At 42.7% G+C, this 17923-nt stretch overlaps 11 protein-coding genes across 11 annotated transcripts in view; 6 read left to right on the forward strand and 5 right to left on the reverse strand.

Annotated features, from left to right (window-relative positions):
* The window catches only part of PHALS_07097 (hypothetical protein F443_00891), a gene marked incomplete at both ends in the record, with an annotated part of 1916 nt that extends 401 nt beyond the window's left edge, over window positions 1-1515 (forward strand). Inside the window, 5 exons of the mRNA XM_024720504.1 lie at window positions 725-767; window positions 822-909; window positions 977-1056; window positions 1118-1203; window positions 1264-1515. Of these exons, the coding sequence (XP_024585696.1) occupies window positions 725-767; window positions 822-909; window positions 977-1056; window positions 1118-1203; window positions 1264-1515 (549 nt within the window). The remainder of the gene's footprint in view (window positions 1-724; window positions 768-821; window positions 910-976; window positions 1057-1117; window positions 1204-1263) is intronic.
* Window positions 1514-1898, forward strand: PHALS_15209 (uncharacterized protein). The gene has a single exon (XM_024720505.2). It carries the CDS (start codon window positions 1683-1685, stop codon window positions 1875-1877), a length of 195 nt encoding a protein of 64 aa, XP_024585697.1. The 5' UTR covers window positions 1514-1682; the 3' UTR covers window positions 1878-1898.
* PHALS_07098 (uncharacterized protein) lies at window positions 1899-3129 on the forward strand (the record flags this gene model as incomplete). The annotated part of the gene is made up of 8 exons (XM_024720506.1): window positions 1899-1967; window positions 2039-2143; window positions 2205-2258; window positions 2335-2466; window positions 2533-2589; window positions 2645-2758; window positions 2817-2912; window positions 3022-3129. The coding sequence occupies 8 exons, from the start codon at window positions 1899-1901 to the stop codon at window positions 3127-3129; spliced, it is 735 nt and encodes a 244-aa protein (XP_024585698.1).
* Window positions 3130-3241: 112 nt separating this feature from the next.
* Window positions 3242-4638, reverse strand: PHALS_07099 (transcription factor; the record flags this gene model as incomplete). Its single annotated transcript, XM_024720507.1, has 7 exons — window positions 3242-3313; window positions 3399-3449; window positions 3515-3639; window positions 3707-4047; window positions 4122-4204; window positions 4273-4328; window positions 4455-4638. 7 exons carry the CDS (start codon window positions 4636-4638, stop codon window positions 3242-3244), a joined length of 912 nt encoding a protein of 303 aa, XP_024585699.1.
* Window positions 4639-4847: 209 nt separating this feature from the next.
* Window positions 4848-5654, forward strand: PHALS_07100 (signal peptidase complex subunit 2; the record flags this gene model as incomplete). Its single annotated transcript, XM_024720508.1, has 4 exons — window positions 4848-4917; window positions 4982-5201; window positions 5273-5351; window positions 5430-5654. The coding sequence occupies 4 exons, from the start codon at window positions 4848-4850 to the stop codon at window positions 5652-5654; spliced, it is 594 nt and encodes a 197-aa protein (XP_024585700.1).
* A 43-nt stretch (window positions 5655-5697) lies between these two features.
* PHALS_07101 (dna-binding horma domain-containing protein) lies at window positions 5698-6654 on the reverse strand (the record flags this gene model as incomplete). Its single annotated transcript, XM_024720509.1, has 6 exons — window positions 5698-5751; window positions 5817-6045; window positions 6121-6238; window positions 6308-6438; window positions 6509-6594; window positions 6652-6654. The coding sequence occupies 6 exons, from the start codon at window positions 6652-6654 to the stop codon at window positions 5698-5700; spliced, it is 621 nt and encodes a 206-aa protein (XP_024585701.1).
* A 99-nt stretch (window positions 6655-6753) lies between these two features.
* PHALS_07102 (muts protein homolog 5) lies at window positions 6754-10851 on the forward strand (the record flags this gene model as incomplete). Its single annotated transcript, XM_024720510.1, has 26 exons — window positions 6754-6774; window positions 6836-6982; window positions 7052-7192; window positions 7276-7282; window positions 7356-7449; window positions 7523-7593; window positions 7657-7685; window positions 7742-7861; window positions 7928-7951; window positions 8010-8038; window positions 8092-8251; window positions 8315-8436; window positions 8495-8708; window positions 8775-8942; window positions 9000-9045; window positions 9200-9253; window positions 9314-9389; window positions 9457-9602; window positions 9664-9741; window positions 9805-9832; window positions 9886-9937; window positions 9998-10061; window positions 10118-10149; window positions 10221-10298; window positions 10360-10585; window positions 10646-10851. 26 exons carry the CDS (start codon window positions 6754-6756, stop codon window positions 10849-10851), a joined length of 2433 nt encoding a protein of 810 aa, XP_024585702.1.
* A 99-nt stretch (window positions 10852-10950) lies between these two features.
* Window positions 10951-11965, reverse strand: PHALS_07103 (uncharacterized protein; the record flags this gene model as incomplete). Its single annotated transcript, XM_024720511.1, has 4 exons — window positions 10951-11331; window positions 11398-11635; window positions 11719-11821; window positions 11893-11965. The coding sequence occupies 4 exons, from the start codon at window positions 11963-11965 to the stop codon at window positions 10951-10953; spliced, it is 795 nt and encodes a 264-aa protein (XP_024585703.1).
* Window positions 11966-12425: 460 nt separating this feature from the next.
* On the reverse strand, window positions 12426-13021 carry PHALS_15213 (uncharacterized protein). The gene has a single exon (XM_024720513.2). The coding sequence runs from the start codon at window positions 12918-12920 to the stop codon at window positions 12651-12653; it is 270 nt and encodes an 89-aa protein (XP_024585704.1). The 5' UTR covers window positions 12921-13021; the 3' UTR covers window positions 12426-12650.
* A 4-nt stretch (window positions 13022-13025) lies between these two features.
* On the forward strand, window positions 13026-16343 carry PHALS_07104 (nardilysin-like protein; the record flags this gene model as incomplete). The annotated part of the gene is made up of 4 exons (XM_024720514.1): window positions 13026-14096; window positions 14159-14452; window positions 14513-14677; window positions 14754-16343. The coding sequence occupies 4 exons, from the start codon at window positions 13026-13028 to the stop codon at window positions 16341-16343; spliced, it is 3120 nt and encodes a 1039-aa protein (XP_024585705.1).
* A 111-nt stretch (window positions 16344-16454) lies between these two features.
* PHALS_07105 (retinal rod rhodopsin-sensitive cgmp 3-cyclic phosphodiesterase subunit delta) lies at window positions 16455-17429 on the reverse strand (the record flags this gene model as incomplete). Its single annotated transcript, XM_024720515.1, has 6 exons — window positions 16455-16536; window positions 16605-16710; window positions 16780-16905; window positions 16967-16998; window positions 17057-17116; window positions 17182-17429. The coding sequence occupies 6 exons, from the start codon at window positions 17427-17429 to the stop codon at window positions 16455-16457; spliced, it is 654 nt and encodes a 217-aa protein (XP_024585706.1).
* Between the last annotated feature and the right edge of the window lie 494 nt (window positions 17430-17923).

The following is a 17923-nucleotide window of genomic DNA, read 5'->3' on the forward strand; positions in this document are numbered from 1 at the left end:
TTAAAAGAGTGTTTGCCACAGTGTGGTCGACTTCGCGAACTTCCACCATGGTATTTTGTAGCTCTTGGGTTTTTCGATTCCCGATGATCTGAATGATGTCCGCGTGAGTATAATTAAAGCGGTCTCCTGGTCAGTCCATCTTGTTGTGTGAAAAGATGCGATCCATCATCCGGCAAGACGCAACTCTAAATGTAAAAGGCTTTGCAGTCGCCTTGGGCGCACACTTACATCAAAGCTTAATTCTACCGCGGTGGCTTTAGTGAGCTGCCTCTAGAAATAAATGTCGAGTCGGACGAGGCCATGCTCGCTCTCTTAATCACAGCAACAGGGGATGACATTAAAGATTGCGGGTTCGTGATTGATAAAAAATTCGCGAAAATTTGCATTTGGAGTCTGGAACATGCCACCTCCCTAGTATAACGCACGTACTTGCGAATAGCGCTTAGCTCGACCGCCATCCATGCGAGTCAGTTCAGTAAATGAGCATTGGTAAAATATTGTCAGTACTTTTAAAACTCCTGTTTAATTCGTCTCTACGAACTGCGTGGTAGATAAGCTTTTCATAGTACCCAGATATGACGAAATCGTCCAAGCTGTGGCAGTTGAGTTTTGCTTCAATAATCGCTCAAGTCATGGCATGTAATTGGTCAGAAGTTGGTTTTAGGTTATACTCAGAACTTCACATATTATGGGAAACCAGTTGAATTGCTTGGCGAAATGTCAGGCGCGTCGGGAAGACATGCAAAGGCTGCTTATTCTACAGAAAGGTCACCTATATACACTAATAGACATCAATTCAATTTAAATTATGGGGTGCTTAGGTGCCTACTTCATGCGTAAAAAGACGATGCTCGGGATTACGACAGGGACAGAGAAAATTTGCGTGAGACTAGATGAAGACAGACACACGTGCGTGTTGATTACATAGGACTCGCTGAAATATGTCGCGGGCATTTGACACTTCAATACAATTTAGTTTGATGTGGAATTCGCACGATTCGAGCAAGAGCCCGACGAATATTGAGTTGCGCACAGTAAGTTCGATCCGAGCTCAAGGTATGAATGGGGCAGTGCTGCGCTGTAGTATCAATTTTCAAACGCGATAATTAATAAGCAGGAAATACCGGACTTATTATTAGTTCGCAAAAGGGTGATATATTACTGGATGTGGAAGCGGAGTCTAAGGAGCTTCGCGATACGTGGGTAGGACTTTTAAATTCAATTACTTACTTTCATCAATGTTAATCTTGTTGAAATTGTCAGGTGACATCTTTGCAGCTATGCAAAGATGGTGGCTCAGAGATAGAGATAGAAGAAGAGGTGAAATCTGGATCAAAGTTTCGGAATTTGGTAGAAGATCATGCGAAGAAACAAGTATACTGGGCAAAACGCGCACAAGAGTTGGAAAAACGGAAACAGGAAGCTGAGGAGCGAAAGAAAAAGTTCAGTGGCGTCGGAATGAAGTACACGGCACTTGCTATGAGTAACCGGCCCAATCCGTCGGACAAAACTTAAGGACGGCACCTTAGCCGCATGAACTGCTCCAAGGCCTTGTTAGTATTAATTGCACTGATAGATCTACTTTCATTGTCTTAATAAGAACAAGATTCATAGAGACAAAAGACTGTCGGTTTGTCAATAGGCTTTGCTGCTCTATTTTCAATTATACCCATCTCACCTGAATGCATTTGAATGAGAGCAATGAAGCTGGACATCCTGTCACTGTATCAATTGACTACCACCTGTTACAAGCTCCTTTGATATGGCTAGCTTTACTAATAACATTAGCCATTAATGTTAGTGCTGACGATTCTGTAGCGTTTGGGTCTGCACGCGAAATCGTGTTAGCGGTACATTGCGATACTTTGTTTGATTAATCAGACCAATCAGTGTGAGCCATGGAGGCGACTCCAACGCCAGACGATGCGCAAGCTCTACGGCAGCTAACACTTGCGGACGAACATCTTGTATGTGAATGACGACGCAAAGTAAATTCAAAATAACTGGAGCGTTACTGACTCGCTTTCGGTGTTGATAGCTGATCTGCTTTTGTGGAGTGGATGAGACGCGAGACTGCAACTCTCATATCCTGCGAGAAGCCATGCAAAAGATCATACGTATCAAGATACAAATGGGGGACAATGTAAGTGGCAGCGTATTGCATCAGTGACATAATGAGTGACTGCTAAGATTTTATATCGCAGCATCAAATTAGCCTAGCCAGGGCTCATGAATCGAGACTCGTTGTTGAACAAGAGGTTGATCACATGAACAATTTGCACTTGCTTGTACTGATAATGGGGACATTGAACATGTGCATCATTTTTGTGATAGTTCACGACAGATGCCGATGGTTTGGTGGCGGTAGTGCCTGGTTTTATTGCTTTGTGTGCTCAGGAAGATCTACTGGACCTAGATGTTTTACTGGACGACGTAACTCACTATTTTGGTGCACATCAAGAGATGGTCGAGCTAGTGCACATTGTTGAATTTAGTCTGACAAACACCAACAACTTATTCTCATATTTACAGGAAGGCCAGAGCTTTTCATCATTTCGCCTACTGCTTATCTATCGACAAGTAGAGCAGGTAATTAGTTACTTGCTAACAACTAAGCTTTCGAACTAAAGTCTCTAGTATTCAGAGCCCAAGGCTTCAAACTAGCCAGCGTCAAGTCGTGGTACCATTTATCAACAATCCTTCTTATCATTTGGACGTCATCTATTGGCACCACAATGTACCTTTGGAAATGGCCCAGGTTAAGACAGTCAAACGGTACACGTTATATTCACATGTGCTCACGCTATTTTGTCTAGAATGTGTTCAACCAATTTTTTAGATTTGATAACACAAATCCCTATGCCAAGTTTTACTTTTTAGAGGTGGGGGAATCCCTGGAGAGGTTGCACCAGGTATGCTTTGGTTCATTTATTATTTTACTTAGGTATACACGTTGATAGTCACGGTTACACGTGATCTCCTGATGATTATTGTATGCTAAACGTTGCTTTTGCTAATCAGGCGCTAGTATTGATGTTATCCCACCCGGCACATCGAGCAAGTCAAGACGCTGCTGAACAGCTTCTTAGGTCGTGTTGTCTACCAGGCAAATCCAGCAAAATTAAATAAATGGGCAGGCATGTAATCGGTGATACGAATGATGCCAGTCACCGGGGTACCGATAGGTAAAAAATTCAGAAGCTGAGAGATACTAAGCTATCTCTCGAGCCACCATCCTTTTTTAAGGCATATCTGAAAAGAAATCTGAAATGCCTTCGCTGTCGTCTAGATTGAAACAGAAATCTGGATCGGTCTGAATAGTCATTACAACAAACAACATTCTTTGTGACATAACTGAAATTTCACCGACAACTATGTACTAAAAGGTACTTCAGTACCTTCAAGGGTGCGAGTTTAAAGATCCCGCTGTCCGAGTCGTACGAACTCTGCTGTAGGCAAAAAAAAAGGTTACCACCCGGAGAGATAGACTACTGCCGCACTGAGATATACTCACCTGGTCTAAAGGAGGTACAGGGCTGTCAAGAATATCAAGTGCTCTTGTCTTCTTTGGTGAATCGCTGGTACTGTCATTCTCCTTCTCATCCATTCGTCGAACTAAATACACATCTACAGGTCCATCTGCGCAATTTTCAGCATAGTAAGCATGTCCTAGATCTAGAGAAATGGTAAGTACAGTCAATCTTACCTGTAGACTTTAGAAAGATCTGGAAGCGGCGCTTTCCAGCCGCCATTCCTTCATCTGGGTCTGGCACCTCGAGTGTTGTACCTGGTGGAGCCTTGATTGCCATAACGCTTTGATCGGCAAAACTTTCTTGCCTTCGCATATCATCATGTGTGACATAGCAAAAGTTTTCAAAACTGCCTTTGTCAAACGCTTCTTCTTCGTACAAACGCCGAATATTCTGGCTAACCATCTTGATGTGCTGATCGTACTTATGTTCCTCTTGCCTAAGATCGGAAATATTTTGTCGGAGGTGGTCCAGGCCCTGATAGCTATCAGTGGTACCTGTTGGTCCACTCGCAACCCTGAATAAAATAAAGCATTGTCCATCATACGTAGTATGCAAGAGCAGTGCGGTCAATGCAATGAACACACGTACTTCCAGTGAATGTTGTTCTTGGATGTCTTCTCAATCAAACCAATGCCTTCCAGCACATTTGTGATATCATAAATACGTCGTTTCTGAAGCCGACCAGCAGTAAAAGCCTGAGTCGTCAAATTTTATACAAAATCAGTAATTATTTCGCTACCTGAACGCCAAGCGATTCTGCCGCTGTGTTGAGATCCAAATCTTTTGACGGTGCGGCTTGGATCAATTCAACAAATCGCTTTGTTAGCAGGCCCAATGAACTGTCATATCTGCTCGCTGGCGATTGTTTGGGCCCTAATACAATGCGTCAAGATCACTGTGTGAATTTGAGAAAAAACGTACCACGTGCACAGGAAGTAGGTGCCTGATGTTTAGAAGGTGCCATGGAGGATGCGAGGGATCCAGACACAGCACACGCAGCGTTGCCAGTGGTTGTGATGGGAGTTTTTGCCGCTTCCTCAAGCCGAGCCTTGAAGCGCTTGGACTTACGCTTAATCTCATCATTTGAGGCCTTTGCTTTGACCATCTCCGCAGACAAAAAAACGTTGCTGTTGTGTGGCAGCGTATTAACGCCAGGTCTGCTGTCTGACTCCTGATCGAAGTTCTGTTCAATAGAGATGGATAGGCAACCAAATCACGGAATATAGTAAATTGATAGCGATAAAGGAATGTAGGAAATATATTCCAAACGAGAGAGAAAACCAATATCACTCATAGTGCCACATCATCAAAGTCATGGGCTCTTCAAGCACCACCGCGACCGCACTGGAGCAGAAAGGCTCAGACGAGGAAATGGTTCTAAATGGTACGTAAGTACGGTCCTTCAAGAAACATTCCCTGCTGTTATATCGTAAATTATACTGCCGCAGACCTGCACATCGAGACGGGGGACCAAAATGCCGTGAAAAACTTGTTAGACGACACCATTGTCGAGTTTTTTAAAGAAAATAAGAAGTATCAGCTGCACTATGGCTGGGATAACGCCAAAATGATACTCATGGCGGTAGCAATTATCATTGCGGCCATCTCTCACTTTTACAAACCGTCTTTTATCTCTGAGAATGTCCTCATATATATCTGTGTTTCGGGGTGAGTTAAATTGGCGACGGCGCTGTCTGCTATCAGCAATATCGTAACTTATGCTGCATTGTGACAAATAGATTCTTTTTCATTCAAGCGTTGTTGGTCGCTTACGCCACGTTTATTGAAAAGGACATTCTTTTGCGCATGACCCGAGCGGTACGGCGCTTTAGTTTAAGCAATTACGTTGTGAATAAGGTCACTGTTCATACTCTGACGATGTTGTCGACTGTTTAGGGATCGAATCCTGGTAAAACCATTCTGGTGCGGACGACATTTCCATACTCCGAGGCGCACTACACCGTCAGTATTCATCAAGCTGACGCGAAGGAGAAACCACGAAAGGAAGAATTATACGTTGGTCGTTTCTTTGACAAGGAGGGTTATTTCAGCAAAGAAGCTTTCTTAAAAGACATTGAGACCGTCCTCTCGCGTTTTGAACAAAAAGACAAGAAGCAGTAAGAAAGTGGACAAGAAACGTTGGATCAACTGCAGCTCGAAGCGATTATATGTCAGCTTCAGGGTTCTTGTAGGCTACCATTGCGTCGACCTTGTGAAGCTGCCCATAACAAGTAACGCAACTTACCAATTTGAATACAATGATCCCGATACACCAATCCGTACCTTCGTTGTGAAAGAGCGCAAGCGCACCTCGGCAGAATCCTTAATAAAGCGGGGATCTGACTCTTCCCACAGAGCAGGCACGTCCGAATCTTTGTCCGTGTAAACGAGTAAGTCAAACGCGCACTGCTCTTCCAAAATTGGGAGAAACGAGACGCTTGCTGTGATCTGACGAATAATGGCCTGAATCTCAGCCATTATTTCTTTCTGAGGCTTGGATACAGGTTCGCTACTACAGCAATCAGCAGAACCCCACATGAAGATGTAGCAGCACCTTAGTAAATGCACTCAAGCAATGCACCTATACCTTTCATCTGTGCTGTCATCGGTATAAACTTCAAACGCCCATCGCTCCAGCACTTCCTGTGTATCAATACCTGTGATAACCAGCACTAGCTTTTTTGCTTCTCCCTTTAATAGCCAGTCTATGCACAATACCATCGCATCGAGATGATAATGCATTATCACGCTTAGTACACCATCTACAAACGTACTTGATAACTGATGGAGAAACTTGCTAAAAAAATCGTTAAGCTTATCATCGTCCGTGACCAGCATGTTCAGACCATATTTCTGAACTTGTTTGAAGCTCTCAGCGGGGTAGATGCCACGCTGATACAAAATGCTGGAGAATTCGACAAAATTAGCTGGCTCATGCCATCATCAATCTTCGACGTCAAAGCAAGTAAGCTTACGTGTTGATGCTGTACGAAAAAAATTCAGTGACAATCTCAGTCGATCCCTTAAGCGTAATGAGGTTCTCTGAGATCTGTGCGGTAGCCTAGGTCATATAATTGTAAGTACGACGTTACATCATCAAAGCGCGATGCTTTCGTACCATGATGCATAAAATAAATGGTGTTTTACACTTCACAACTCTATTCAGTAAAAAAATAGAGCCATCACTCCTCGGCAACATTTCATTCCGCATTGCACTACGATGTCAGGACCTCATACCCAGGTATTCTTGTGGATTTCCGGCTAAAGCAAGTATTTTAATCATGTGTACAATTTTTAACAAGGGACAAGTTGAGCTCAACGACGAGGAGCTAGTTTTTATGTCAATTCTTTACGACCGAGGCGAGCTAGGAGTCGCAATTTTTGACGCGCTATCAGCAAGTCTCAAAAACTTGCAGCCTCAGATAGCAGATATGGAGGAGCTTGAGGAAGTGGGGTAGCTGGATGCCAAATTTGTTGATGGAACTGAAATTAATGGAAGTGTGCTGACTGTTCGACAGATCATTGAGCGCTTGCATACACAATTTCGAGTAAATCATGTGCTTGTGTCATCGCGAAATGCAAGCACCAATGGAATGCTTCGAATCGTAAAAAAGCTTGATGACACGCACCAAACGAAAACAGGAATTAGCATACGCAAGGTAATTTATACCGCGGAATAAATTTTATACTATATGTTCAAATCAAATACGTTGCAATGGACTGATGAGATAAGATTTTGTAGCACTCAGGTAATAAACACTTCATTAAACCAAAGCAATTTTGTTGGTATTGGCGCAAGAACTTAAGGCGTACGCCGAGTAGACTTCAACTACCTCAAAGCTTGCCAAACAATTGAGCATGTCCAAATCGGTGCAGCTTCCGATGACTTTAATAAGCCTCATATTCGATCAATGCGGTAAACAGCTTGTTGTCATTCATGTTTATATAGAAGTACAGACTCAGCTAAAATTTTCGTGCTGAAAATGCAGAAGAGAAGCTTCCACTTTTCTCGGCAGCTTCTTTGACTTTGAGAGCACTCAACTTATCCGAGCAACAGGCGGTAAAATAGAATCTTTATGCAAGCTTGAGCGATAAGATCTGCTTCTCATCCTCGTGGTTGTAGCCTTATTGATATATTTGCTTACAGAAAAGGTATGCAGGATGATTCTGGAGAGAGGTAGATATGACTCGCTGCAAACATTTTGCAGATCGGGAATCAGCTTGATGATGTGGAATCTCTGTACCTTTCAACTGTGGAGCACATTGCACTTGACGGCTTCATGTTTATTGACAAGTCTACATTTCAATCTCTACAGATATTTAACCATGTAGACCATTCTAGGAATCGAGAACACTCTTTTACCTTGTACTAACACGTATATTGAGTCACGCAGGAGGCACACCCATCACTCATCAAGGTGCAATATGGTAATTTGTACTGCACATTGAAGCATTAAGGACATATTCACTGTTTAGGGAGCTGGTCGAGCTAAAGAAGGCTTCAGGTGATACATCCGTATCTAAATACCGTTTGTGCGCTTAGCTAAGAAAAGTTTAGTCTTTTTGGTCTTCTCAATCGGACCGTGACAAAATCGGGAGCCTTCATGTTGCACCGCTGGATGCTGACTCCACTTGTCACAAGGGGTCGAATTGAAGAGCGCCAAAGCTCTGTTGCGTTTTTCACGGATGTTGAGAATGACGAAATTCGGCAGCTTTTGGTTATTTGTGTGCCTTCTTCATTTACTGAAAGTATCATTAGCTCATATTTTATCCACATTAAGCTTGGAAAGTTGAAGCGTTTTCGAGACGTGGCTGGCATTTTCCAGCGCATTAAAAGACGCTGTGCTTCAGTTGGTGATTGGTGTCGATTTGCCACATCTATCGGAAGCTTTCTGGAAGCTCGGTGATGTTTGTCGATAATCCTTGACGTCTCTGATGTAACAGCTATTGATCGGTTTTAGATCACTGATCGGAAGTCTTCGAGGAGATACTGCTTCGTCATTACCTTCTGTGTTTTCTAAGGTATCGGGGGAGCAAGGTGCTAGCCACATCAACAACCTTCTCGTAAACGTGATAGATTTTGAAGAGAGCCAACAAGAGACTACAGTGGTCATCCGAAGTGGTGTATCTGAAGCTTTGGATGCAGCACGAGAGCGCTACGAAGATCTCGATAATGTACATTGCAGTGGCTGCCGATTGTGCTTTGCTTCTCAACTTTTTTGCAACTATTTTTGTTGGCAGGTGCTGACGGAAGTCGCTTTTCAAGTAAAAGAGGCTAATCCGATTCTGTCATCGATTACTGTCCAATATATTCCTCAAGTTGGGTATGTCATCTGCTGTGACTCGCCCACAACATTACCGGAGTTTGTTTTTCAATTTCAAGAGGACGATACAACGTTTTATTACAAGGTGAAATTTTTTGCTTTCTTTGTCTACTGAACGGGTATAACTTTTAGCATTGCGTAGGATGCCTGTTGTCGTGATCTTGATGAATCGATAGGAGACATTTTTGGTATATATTATATATATTGTTTTTGAGCAGATACTGCAATTGTCGTTACTAATTTGACCAATTTAGGGTTAATTCTTGACATGCAAAAAGGCAAATACTTTCTCGAGTGGTGCAATTTATAAAAATGCTGCTGACAGCATTCATACAATTACAGAGCTGCTTGAAGAATTAACGATGGCAATACTGGAGTATGAATGCAGTGTTCATGGTAAACTGTTCCGCCGTCTACACTTGTATTTCAAGGCTGATACCTAGTCGTAAATGGTAGAAATTACATGGATGATGTCATATCTTGATTGCTTGATTTCACTATCGTCCTGCGCGAAAAGTTTTAACTTCACTCGGTAAGAAAATTACAATTAATCCAGAACGAACTTTGAGGTGCACTGACAAATTATTGATTGAGTTAAGACCAAATATTTGTGAGGGTCACACATTGAAGGCAACCCAAGTTCGCCACCCACTCCAAGAGTTACTTGTCGAGCACTTTATCCCCAACGATATTTTTTTGGATTCAAATGACTCTCTAAAAATTGTAACAGGCCACAACGGATCTGGTCAGTCATGCTTCGTGATTTAAATTTGATACCACGATACTGAAGAGTTAATCTGTTACAGGAAAATCTGTGTACCTAAAAATGGTTGGCCTTTTGCAGTACATGGCACAAATTGGGTCGTTCGTTCCGGCAGAAAAAGGTGCACGCTAAAACTTTCTATGAGCGTCTTACTCACAAGTATCCGCAGCGGAGATTGGATTAGTCACAAAAATCTTTACAAGGATCCAAAGGTAAAAGTCATCGATATAAATGCTGAAAGCATGAAATCTGAACATGTCACTAGCGTGGAGTCTGCTACAGTATCTCATAGCTCCTTCACGATCGACTGCAATCAGGTGTTACAAATTAGCCATTTCACAAAGTCGGCTCTGAACCTAATAAATTATTTGTGATAGATGGCATGGATGCTGAATCACGGGGATGATCGCTCGCTATTCTTGATCGACGAATTCGGAAAAGGTTTGTAAAACGTTTGCGCACTAAAGCACAACACTAAATGGTGATGCTTGTAAAAGGAACGGCTGAACTCGATGGAATAGCTTTGTTGGTAGCCCTTAATTTTCAAAAACCCTGATTGCACGCGTAGTAGACCTTTAATTTACTTACCTGTTGTCCTAGAGCTCAACTATCAATTACCTTGCAAAAAAGCGGTTTGCAAACGGGAGACCGCGTGTTGTACTTACGACACATTTTCTGGTTAGCATGCGAGGCGTACAGCTGTTTACACAGAAAACTCAATTTACTTTTTTGTGAGCAGGAGATATTTCGATATAATCTTCTCGAGCCAAAGCTTATAGTCGATTCACAAGCTAAAGAAGAGCAATGCGAAGGCTTGCTTGACACAGCTCGTATAATTTGTACTGTCATGGCGTCGACAGATGCTTTAAATACGTCTCCTGCAACATCAAGTGCTGATCCGCTGTACGAGCTGCGTCACGGTATATCGAGTCACAGCAATGCCCTAGGCTGCGCATCAAAGTGCGGTAAGTCAGGAGTTTGCATCACCTGAAACGCATCGGATCTTATATTTGCTGATATCATAGGAATTCCACAGGAGGTGATAAAGCGAGCCCAAGAAGTAATGGATTACACCAAGCGCAAGGTGCCAATACCACCTCGACAAATGTTTGCAGGGCCATCACCAGAGGAGCAGCTCATCGCATTTTTTTCGTCGATTGATGACTGGCAAGCTGCAGGAGACGATGTCATTTCCAAATTTTTAACGATGGCACGCGTAGGCACCCAGTGAAAATGCATCCTGTTTTCGATAAGATACGCAAATATCGGCACTGCATTAAATAGCTCGTTAAGTCCACTCATTATGATGAAGAACATCTACAACTATATCTTATTCGCTGCACCCAGCCTCAATATCCACGCTAAGAATATCTTCGAGCAAAATGTCGCAGTCGACAGCATCTTCGGGAAGATTGTCGGGAGGAGGTAGATCAGATAGATTATCAGCTTCTGGATCTATGATCAGCTGTGACTTTGTAACAGGAAGCACCTCCGTTTTTTCTTTCGTTGGTGTATTTGGTGGAGTCCACAATTGAAATGCGGGTTCGTGGCTAACATTCCAATCGTCAAAGATGCGCGTCGGATCAAAGTCGTCAAAGAGCGTTGGCGTTTGGTCATGGATGATGTCGTGCAAAAACTCATCACGCAATTCCTTCATATACACTGATTTTGACTTGGGAGATGTAAGGCCACCGTATGCAAGCTCAATATCCTGCAGGGAAGTTATCAAACCATATTCCAAATTAGCACTTGTTGGAGTGTTCATGAAATAACTTACCGGAATTTCATCTGTATGTGATCGTTCAATAAGTTTTCTAGAGGTCAGTGCTTTTCTTTCCTCTAAAGCTTTCGGTGGCTGGGTCCCTGCGTTTCGTTTTGATTGCATCAAAGGCAACTTCTTGCCGGCGCGAAGCTTCTTTGTATCATTCACACCTTTCGGATTTGAAACCACATCATCGATGTGGTTGTCGTCATGACAATTCTGCTGATTGTTGGAAATGTCACCTAGCACACGCCTGCTACAGTGAATAAAGCGATCATGTCTTTACTCTGGGGTGGCTCCAACACCAATTCACTATACAGATAGTTCCAATCCCACCTGCTTTTTACTGATTTTTTGTCTTTTGAGCCGCTCTGTTTTGCAGTTTTTGCATCATTATGAATCACAAAGCCGCGCTTCGGTGCCAAACACTTTTTTGTATCTATGGCGAGAGGAGACGCAATCAGTGGGATGGCGCATTTAGAAGGTCTTTCGCACGATATTTGGACGCACCTTTTATCCGCACCCTGGCAGCGGCGTTGCTAACGACGGCGTTGGTGTCTACGTTCTCCTTCTGCGTTTGCATCGATTGATTACAATTTGAGTGTTTGAATGCTGAAACTATGATACCACATTATTGTATTTTCTTCCAATAAAAGTAAAAATTAGCAGGCTACATTTGTCCTAATACTGCAGTTTAAATTATGCTGGAATTAACAGTGTCGCAGATTTGGACAGTGATTGTCAAAGTCAAGCACACGATTGCCTTCGATATGACGCAATCGCATACTATTTGAGCTCATGGTAAGGGGATGTATTAAGGAGTCCAGATGATTTGAAGACCCACAAAACACCAGCTTTGTGACCACCAACGTTTAAGGACTCGCGCCGCATACAGAAATATCAGCTGTAACCCAATATGACCTCCATGTTAAGAAATTAATGCACTTATTCAATGATAAAGTGCGAGTTTAATTTCCTACTAAAACATCTTAATCTTTATGCAACTTGGCCTTCTTGGCCACTAAATGTTAGTATTTCTTAGAGTCGTTTCTTAATAAAATGACAAAGTTCTTTGTATCATATCAAATGAAGTTTGGCATTATGCTAAACCTGAGACTAACTTATGCTAAGGAATTGTGAAAAATAGGTCGAACACCTAGATAGCAGGTAGCTTATCATTGATGGCAGCAGTCCATTAACTTCAGGATTAAGTCGGTCACCGTCTAAGTCCTGTCTCCCTTGCTCGAAATCATGTGCCTAACAATTTTCTAGCGGCTCGGGTCGTGATGCCCTTTCATCATGCGGATGACGTGAAAGTTGAGCGTAGAGCGGTGTTCAGCAGCGCGACGCTTTCTCTTTTCCTCCAATGTGAGTATCATTTGGCGCGCCTCACGCTTGCATTGATTTTCATCGAAGTCATTGCGCTCGAGTGCATCCAGGAATGCAAGTGTCTCTGACTGGCCTTCAGTTCTTTCACGTATCGTACGCAGCGTCATGCGCTTGATGTGCTCAACATTAATACCACGGCGAAGCTTCATGATTGTAAATAGTTTGACCAAAAGCTTTAATACCAATATTGACGAATGATGTACTCAATTTTTACATAAGGTTACATTGAGTTTGTCAGGTTACTCACAAGCAATATGGACCCTGTGGAGCAGTCCAAGTCGCATAATGATATGAAGAAGTATCGACTGCTGACTTTGCCCAATGCATTAGAGGTGCTATTAATATCTACAGCTGACATGGCCCACGTGGCAGCAGCTGTAGCACTGGAGAAAGAAAGCATTGACGAGGACGACTCGAATTCTAGTGGGGAGGAAAGCGAATGTAGCGACGAGGACGAGGACGACGAGAGTTCCTCGTTCAACGACGATGAAGAACCAAGTAGTGGTGTTCCTAGCCGCCGGGCTGGTGCTTGTCTTACGGTTGGTGTTGGCAGCTTCGCTGAGCCCGAGGAGCTCCCTGGTTTAGCCCATTATTTAGAGCACATGTTGTTTATGGGTAGTGCCAAGTACCCAGATGAGAACGAATTTGAAGCTTTTTTAAGCGCTCACGGAGGGTACAGTAATGGTGCAACAGACAACGAAAGGACAAGCTATACGTTTGAAGTAGGACCAGCACACTTGGAATCAGCACTAGATATGTTTGCACACTTTTTCATCTCTCCACTACTCAAAGCTGAAGCCATGGACAGGGAGCTCTCAGCGATCGAGTCTGAATTTAGTCAAGCGACTCAAAATGACCGAATCCGGACACAACAAGTGTTATGCGACATGGCATTGGCCACCCATCCTTATCATCGGTTTAGTTGGGGGAACAAAAAGAGTCTACAAGAGATACCCAAAAACTTGGGCATAGATGTTCGCAGCCAGATTCTGGATTTTTACACCACTTTCTATTCGGCCAACATCATGAAATTGGTTGTTTGTGGTGAAAATTCACTGGACGAGCTTGAGAAATGGGTAACGAAATCGTTTAATGCCATTCCTAATAAAAATGTGAAAGGCCCATCTTTTGCTGCGTTTGGGTCACCAGTCGGAGCGCCAATAGCTAAAGCCTCATTTATCTGTAAGATTATACCAGTTCGTGATATTCACACACTCCATCTTGATTGGATGATCCCTCCAATTCTTGGTCAGCATCATCAAAAACCTGCAGACTACATTGCCAGTCTTCTGGGCCACGAAAGTCAAGGATCGATCTTATCACATGTAAGTTCATGCCTCTGTGTTTTTTGTCAGCTCAAGTAACCATTCATTTCTTGGCGAAATAGTTAAAGAAAAAAGGATGGATATCGGCAGTGACTGCTGGAGTCACTGACACAGATGGTTACGATTCTGGAACGTATGCAGCTAAGTTTGATATCACGATGAAGCTTACACAAGAAGGCATTTCTCAATGGGAAAATATCGCTGTTGCTGTTTTTGAGTATCTGCATATGCTTCAAGTAAACGGCTGTCCCGAGTGGGTCTTTGATGAATTAGCTGCTCTCGCCGATATTTCGTTCCGCTTTCGAGAAGAAAATAGTGCTGTTGAACGATGCGAGGAACTAAGTGAAATTATGCAGGTTTGACCCATATATGTTTTGATGCACTGGTTCACTATGATACTAAGCTCTTCTTTATAGTCGATGTTCAAGGTGGCACCAGAAGACATATTGCGTTACGACCTTTTTAAGGGTTCATTTAAGAAAGCGCTTGTGGAGGAAGTTCTTAGCCACTTGACTGCTGATTCTGTTTGCATCTCGATTGTTTCCCAAACATTTGATGATTGTGCAGAATTTCAAACTCAGGTATGATACAGGGTGCATTTTTCTTTTAATGAGATGAGATGAGATTGATTTATGATGTTTGCCTTTCTGTAAGAAGGTTGTTGAAGAGCAGTGGTTTGGTATCAGGTATACGCGAGAATGTATAAAGGATACCACTGTCCAACGCTGGAAGAGCGCAGGATTAAATTCCGAGCTGCATTTACCTCGTCGAAATCAATTTATTCCAAAAAATTTTGCAATAGTGGATGTAGAGGGTGTTCAAGACCTCGTTTGTAAGGGTACCAAGTTTGGCAAGCTGTGGTTTAAACCGGATCGCGTGTTTGCTACCCCTCGTGCTCATATTGCGCTGTTGCTACACTTGCCGAGTGTTGTGGCTAACGTGGAGAATTGGAGCCATACGCAGCTATACGTGAAAATTGTTCAAGATGCGCTCAATGAATATGCGTACCACGCGAATGTGGCCGACCTTATGTACTCACTTCAAGTAAAAGATACTGGCTTAGAATTAATTTTCGGCGGCTTTAATGATAAACTCCACCTTCTTGTAGAAGTCGTCGTTGCAGCTTTATTTGGAACCGAGATCGATGAAGCGCGCTTTGAAGTTTTGCAAGAAGAGTTGATGCGTGAGTCGAAGAACGCTATCACCAAGGTGGCACAAAAAGCGAAATATCTTCGCTTGCAACTGCTGGAAAAGAATTCGTTTCCTATCGAGTCATGCTTGGATTCGATCAAATTGGCGACAGTTGAATCGTTGAAAAACTATGTTGATAACCAACTTTGGTCTGGCAATGCGCGGCTAGACTCTTTTGCACACGGGAATATATCGCATGTTGAAGCGATTAAATTGGTCATGAATGTCGAAGAGCAATTGTACTGTAAGTGTTCACCGCTACAGATGCACGAAATACCCCAACGATACATCACGACTATTCCGCCGACTCCTGTGGGTTTCCTCCTGAAGGAACGAAGTGAGAACAAGACGGAAACTAATACTCAAGTAGAATTTTATTTTCAAATTGGTCCGTTGACGTTGCGTAGCTTGGCATTCGCCGATTTGCTGCATCAGTTGATGGAGGAACCACTTTTTGACGCTCTTCGCACAAAGCAAGAGCTAGGGTACGACGTTTCATGCACTGTTCGTGTGACTAATGGCATCTTGGGTTTTGGAGTGATGGTTCAATCCTCTATGTTTGCAGCTGAGTATATATCCAGCTGTGTGAATCGCTTCATGATTGACTTTGAAGAGGCGATCGAGATGATGATAGATAAACACTTTGACGACCACGTACAAGCGCAGATTCTTTTAAAGCTCGAACCAGATCACAACCTACTGGAAACGACACAGAGGTATTGGTATGAGATCACAACGCGTCGTTTTGCATTCGATATTGATGCTCAGCTTGCAAAAGAGATGGAGACGTTAACGAAGAGCGAAATAGCACAGCATTACCGTAAGTGGATTCTTGAAAATCCCAAGAAATTGATAATTCAGGTTATTGGTCGAAGCAATTCAGCCGAAAGTGTAGCGCATCAGCGACGCAAGAATGCTTCGAAAACCGAGTGTGTCGAATATCCTCAACCGATTCGAATTCACGATTTGTACCTTTTTAAGTCAGAACTGCCGTTCTATTCCGATCCCATTGACAAGATTAATAATTCAGCTACAAGTGAAGAGAAACATTTATGACTCTAGAGCGTCCGATCCGTATGGACGAATAGAACTATCTCCAGTACATGTATTTGCGTTAAACAACTTGCATCGTTGGCGCATTTAACTAAGACGCCAAACAGCGTCGTACTAGACATAATATATTCTATAAACTGTCTTGGCAATAGGCAGCTGGCCGTCGTAAAAAGCTGTCTCAATCGTAAGTTTGCCACTATTATCAAATAGAAATGAGTGAGATAACGAACACTCAATATAAAGCTACAGCTGAGTAATCCGTACTTCATGGCCTCCGGATCTAGCATGTTCTCAGGTTCATCTGATTCAATCGTTTGTTGCCATGTATTCGTTGAGCCAGGGATTACATAGCCAAAGCTAAAAATCCATTCTGATCAGCAGCGAGAAAGATGTGTCATACTTTCCGACGTGAAGTTGTGCTACACATTTATAATCGCACCTTCAATGCAGCTTCCAGCAAGAAAAACACGCTGCTCGAGTCGAAATTTAGAAATCTCTTCTGCTGAACTAAAATTGATTTCACGAGAGATAGCAGAACACTTTAAAATGTCTTTTGGAAGATGCGCTATATCATGAAGCATGCACGTTATTTACAATGTAATCTACAAAATATTCTCATTTGACACCTTTTTGCTCAACATGGTAGACATCAGTGCCCCTATCATCAATTATCATATTAGATCGTAGTACTCAAAGCTTAATTCAAATTGACGTGCCATTCATCCGATTGCCACATCAGTCGACCAGTTTCAGCACACCGCATATTCATGTGATTTCTGCCAAAAAAGAAACAATTGAAGATGACCGTCATTTCGATCTCGATTTCTCATCGCGAACTTACATGATAAGACCTTCACAAACGGTCTTTGCCCACGAATTGTTGGCAATTTCAATCTTTCCAATTCCAGCATCGTGAAGCTGTTTCCATTCCCGTTCGACGTCAAGATCTAATTTAGCTTGGGCTGCACGAGACTCACTGTCTTTGCTAGACTTCACTTCTTCGCCTTTTAAGTGTGTCTTTCCACTCAGCTTAACATTGCTGATTTTGCACTCTTGTTCCTCACCGATCTCCACGCGCTTCGGCTCCATTTGTAAAAGACCTTGAAGTAGTTGAACGAGATAACTAGCGGTTATTCACGAGACAGAGTCCGACCCTTTAGCATTAATAATTTTGCTGAAACGGCAAACGTGCATCACAAGCCGACACATATTAAGGTGTGTTATCATATTTTCGACCAACTCCAAATACCTTGCATACTATATATTATGTTAAAAAATAGAAGAAGAGAAGTTTCTTTAGCTAACACGGACAACATAGCATAGGCATATGTAGCCCAATATCGTAACAAAAAGATTGGATTCTAACTCTAAATGTTTATCTCGCGAATATCGTGTCAGACTTCTTCTGGGGAACGAAGAACGAAGTTGCCGTGCACAATGTACAGAGAAAGCCTTGACTCGAGAAGCCCGTGCTGTGCGTGCACCCCTTCCTGGATCGGAATCGAGATTTGTTACCATAACTAGATCAGCTGAAAGTTTGTCTATATTATTATTTATAGACGTAATGACTTCTCAATTTTTAC

This window comes from Plasmopara halstedii (assembly GCF_900000015.1).
Source record: "Plasmopara halstedii genome assembly, contig: Scaffold_3060, whole genome shotgun sequence".
NCBI classification, from domain to species: Eukaryota; Oomycota; class Peronosporomycetes; order Peronosporales; family Peronosporaceae; genus Plasmopara; species Plasmopara halstedii.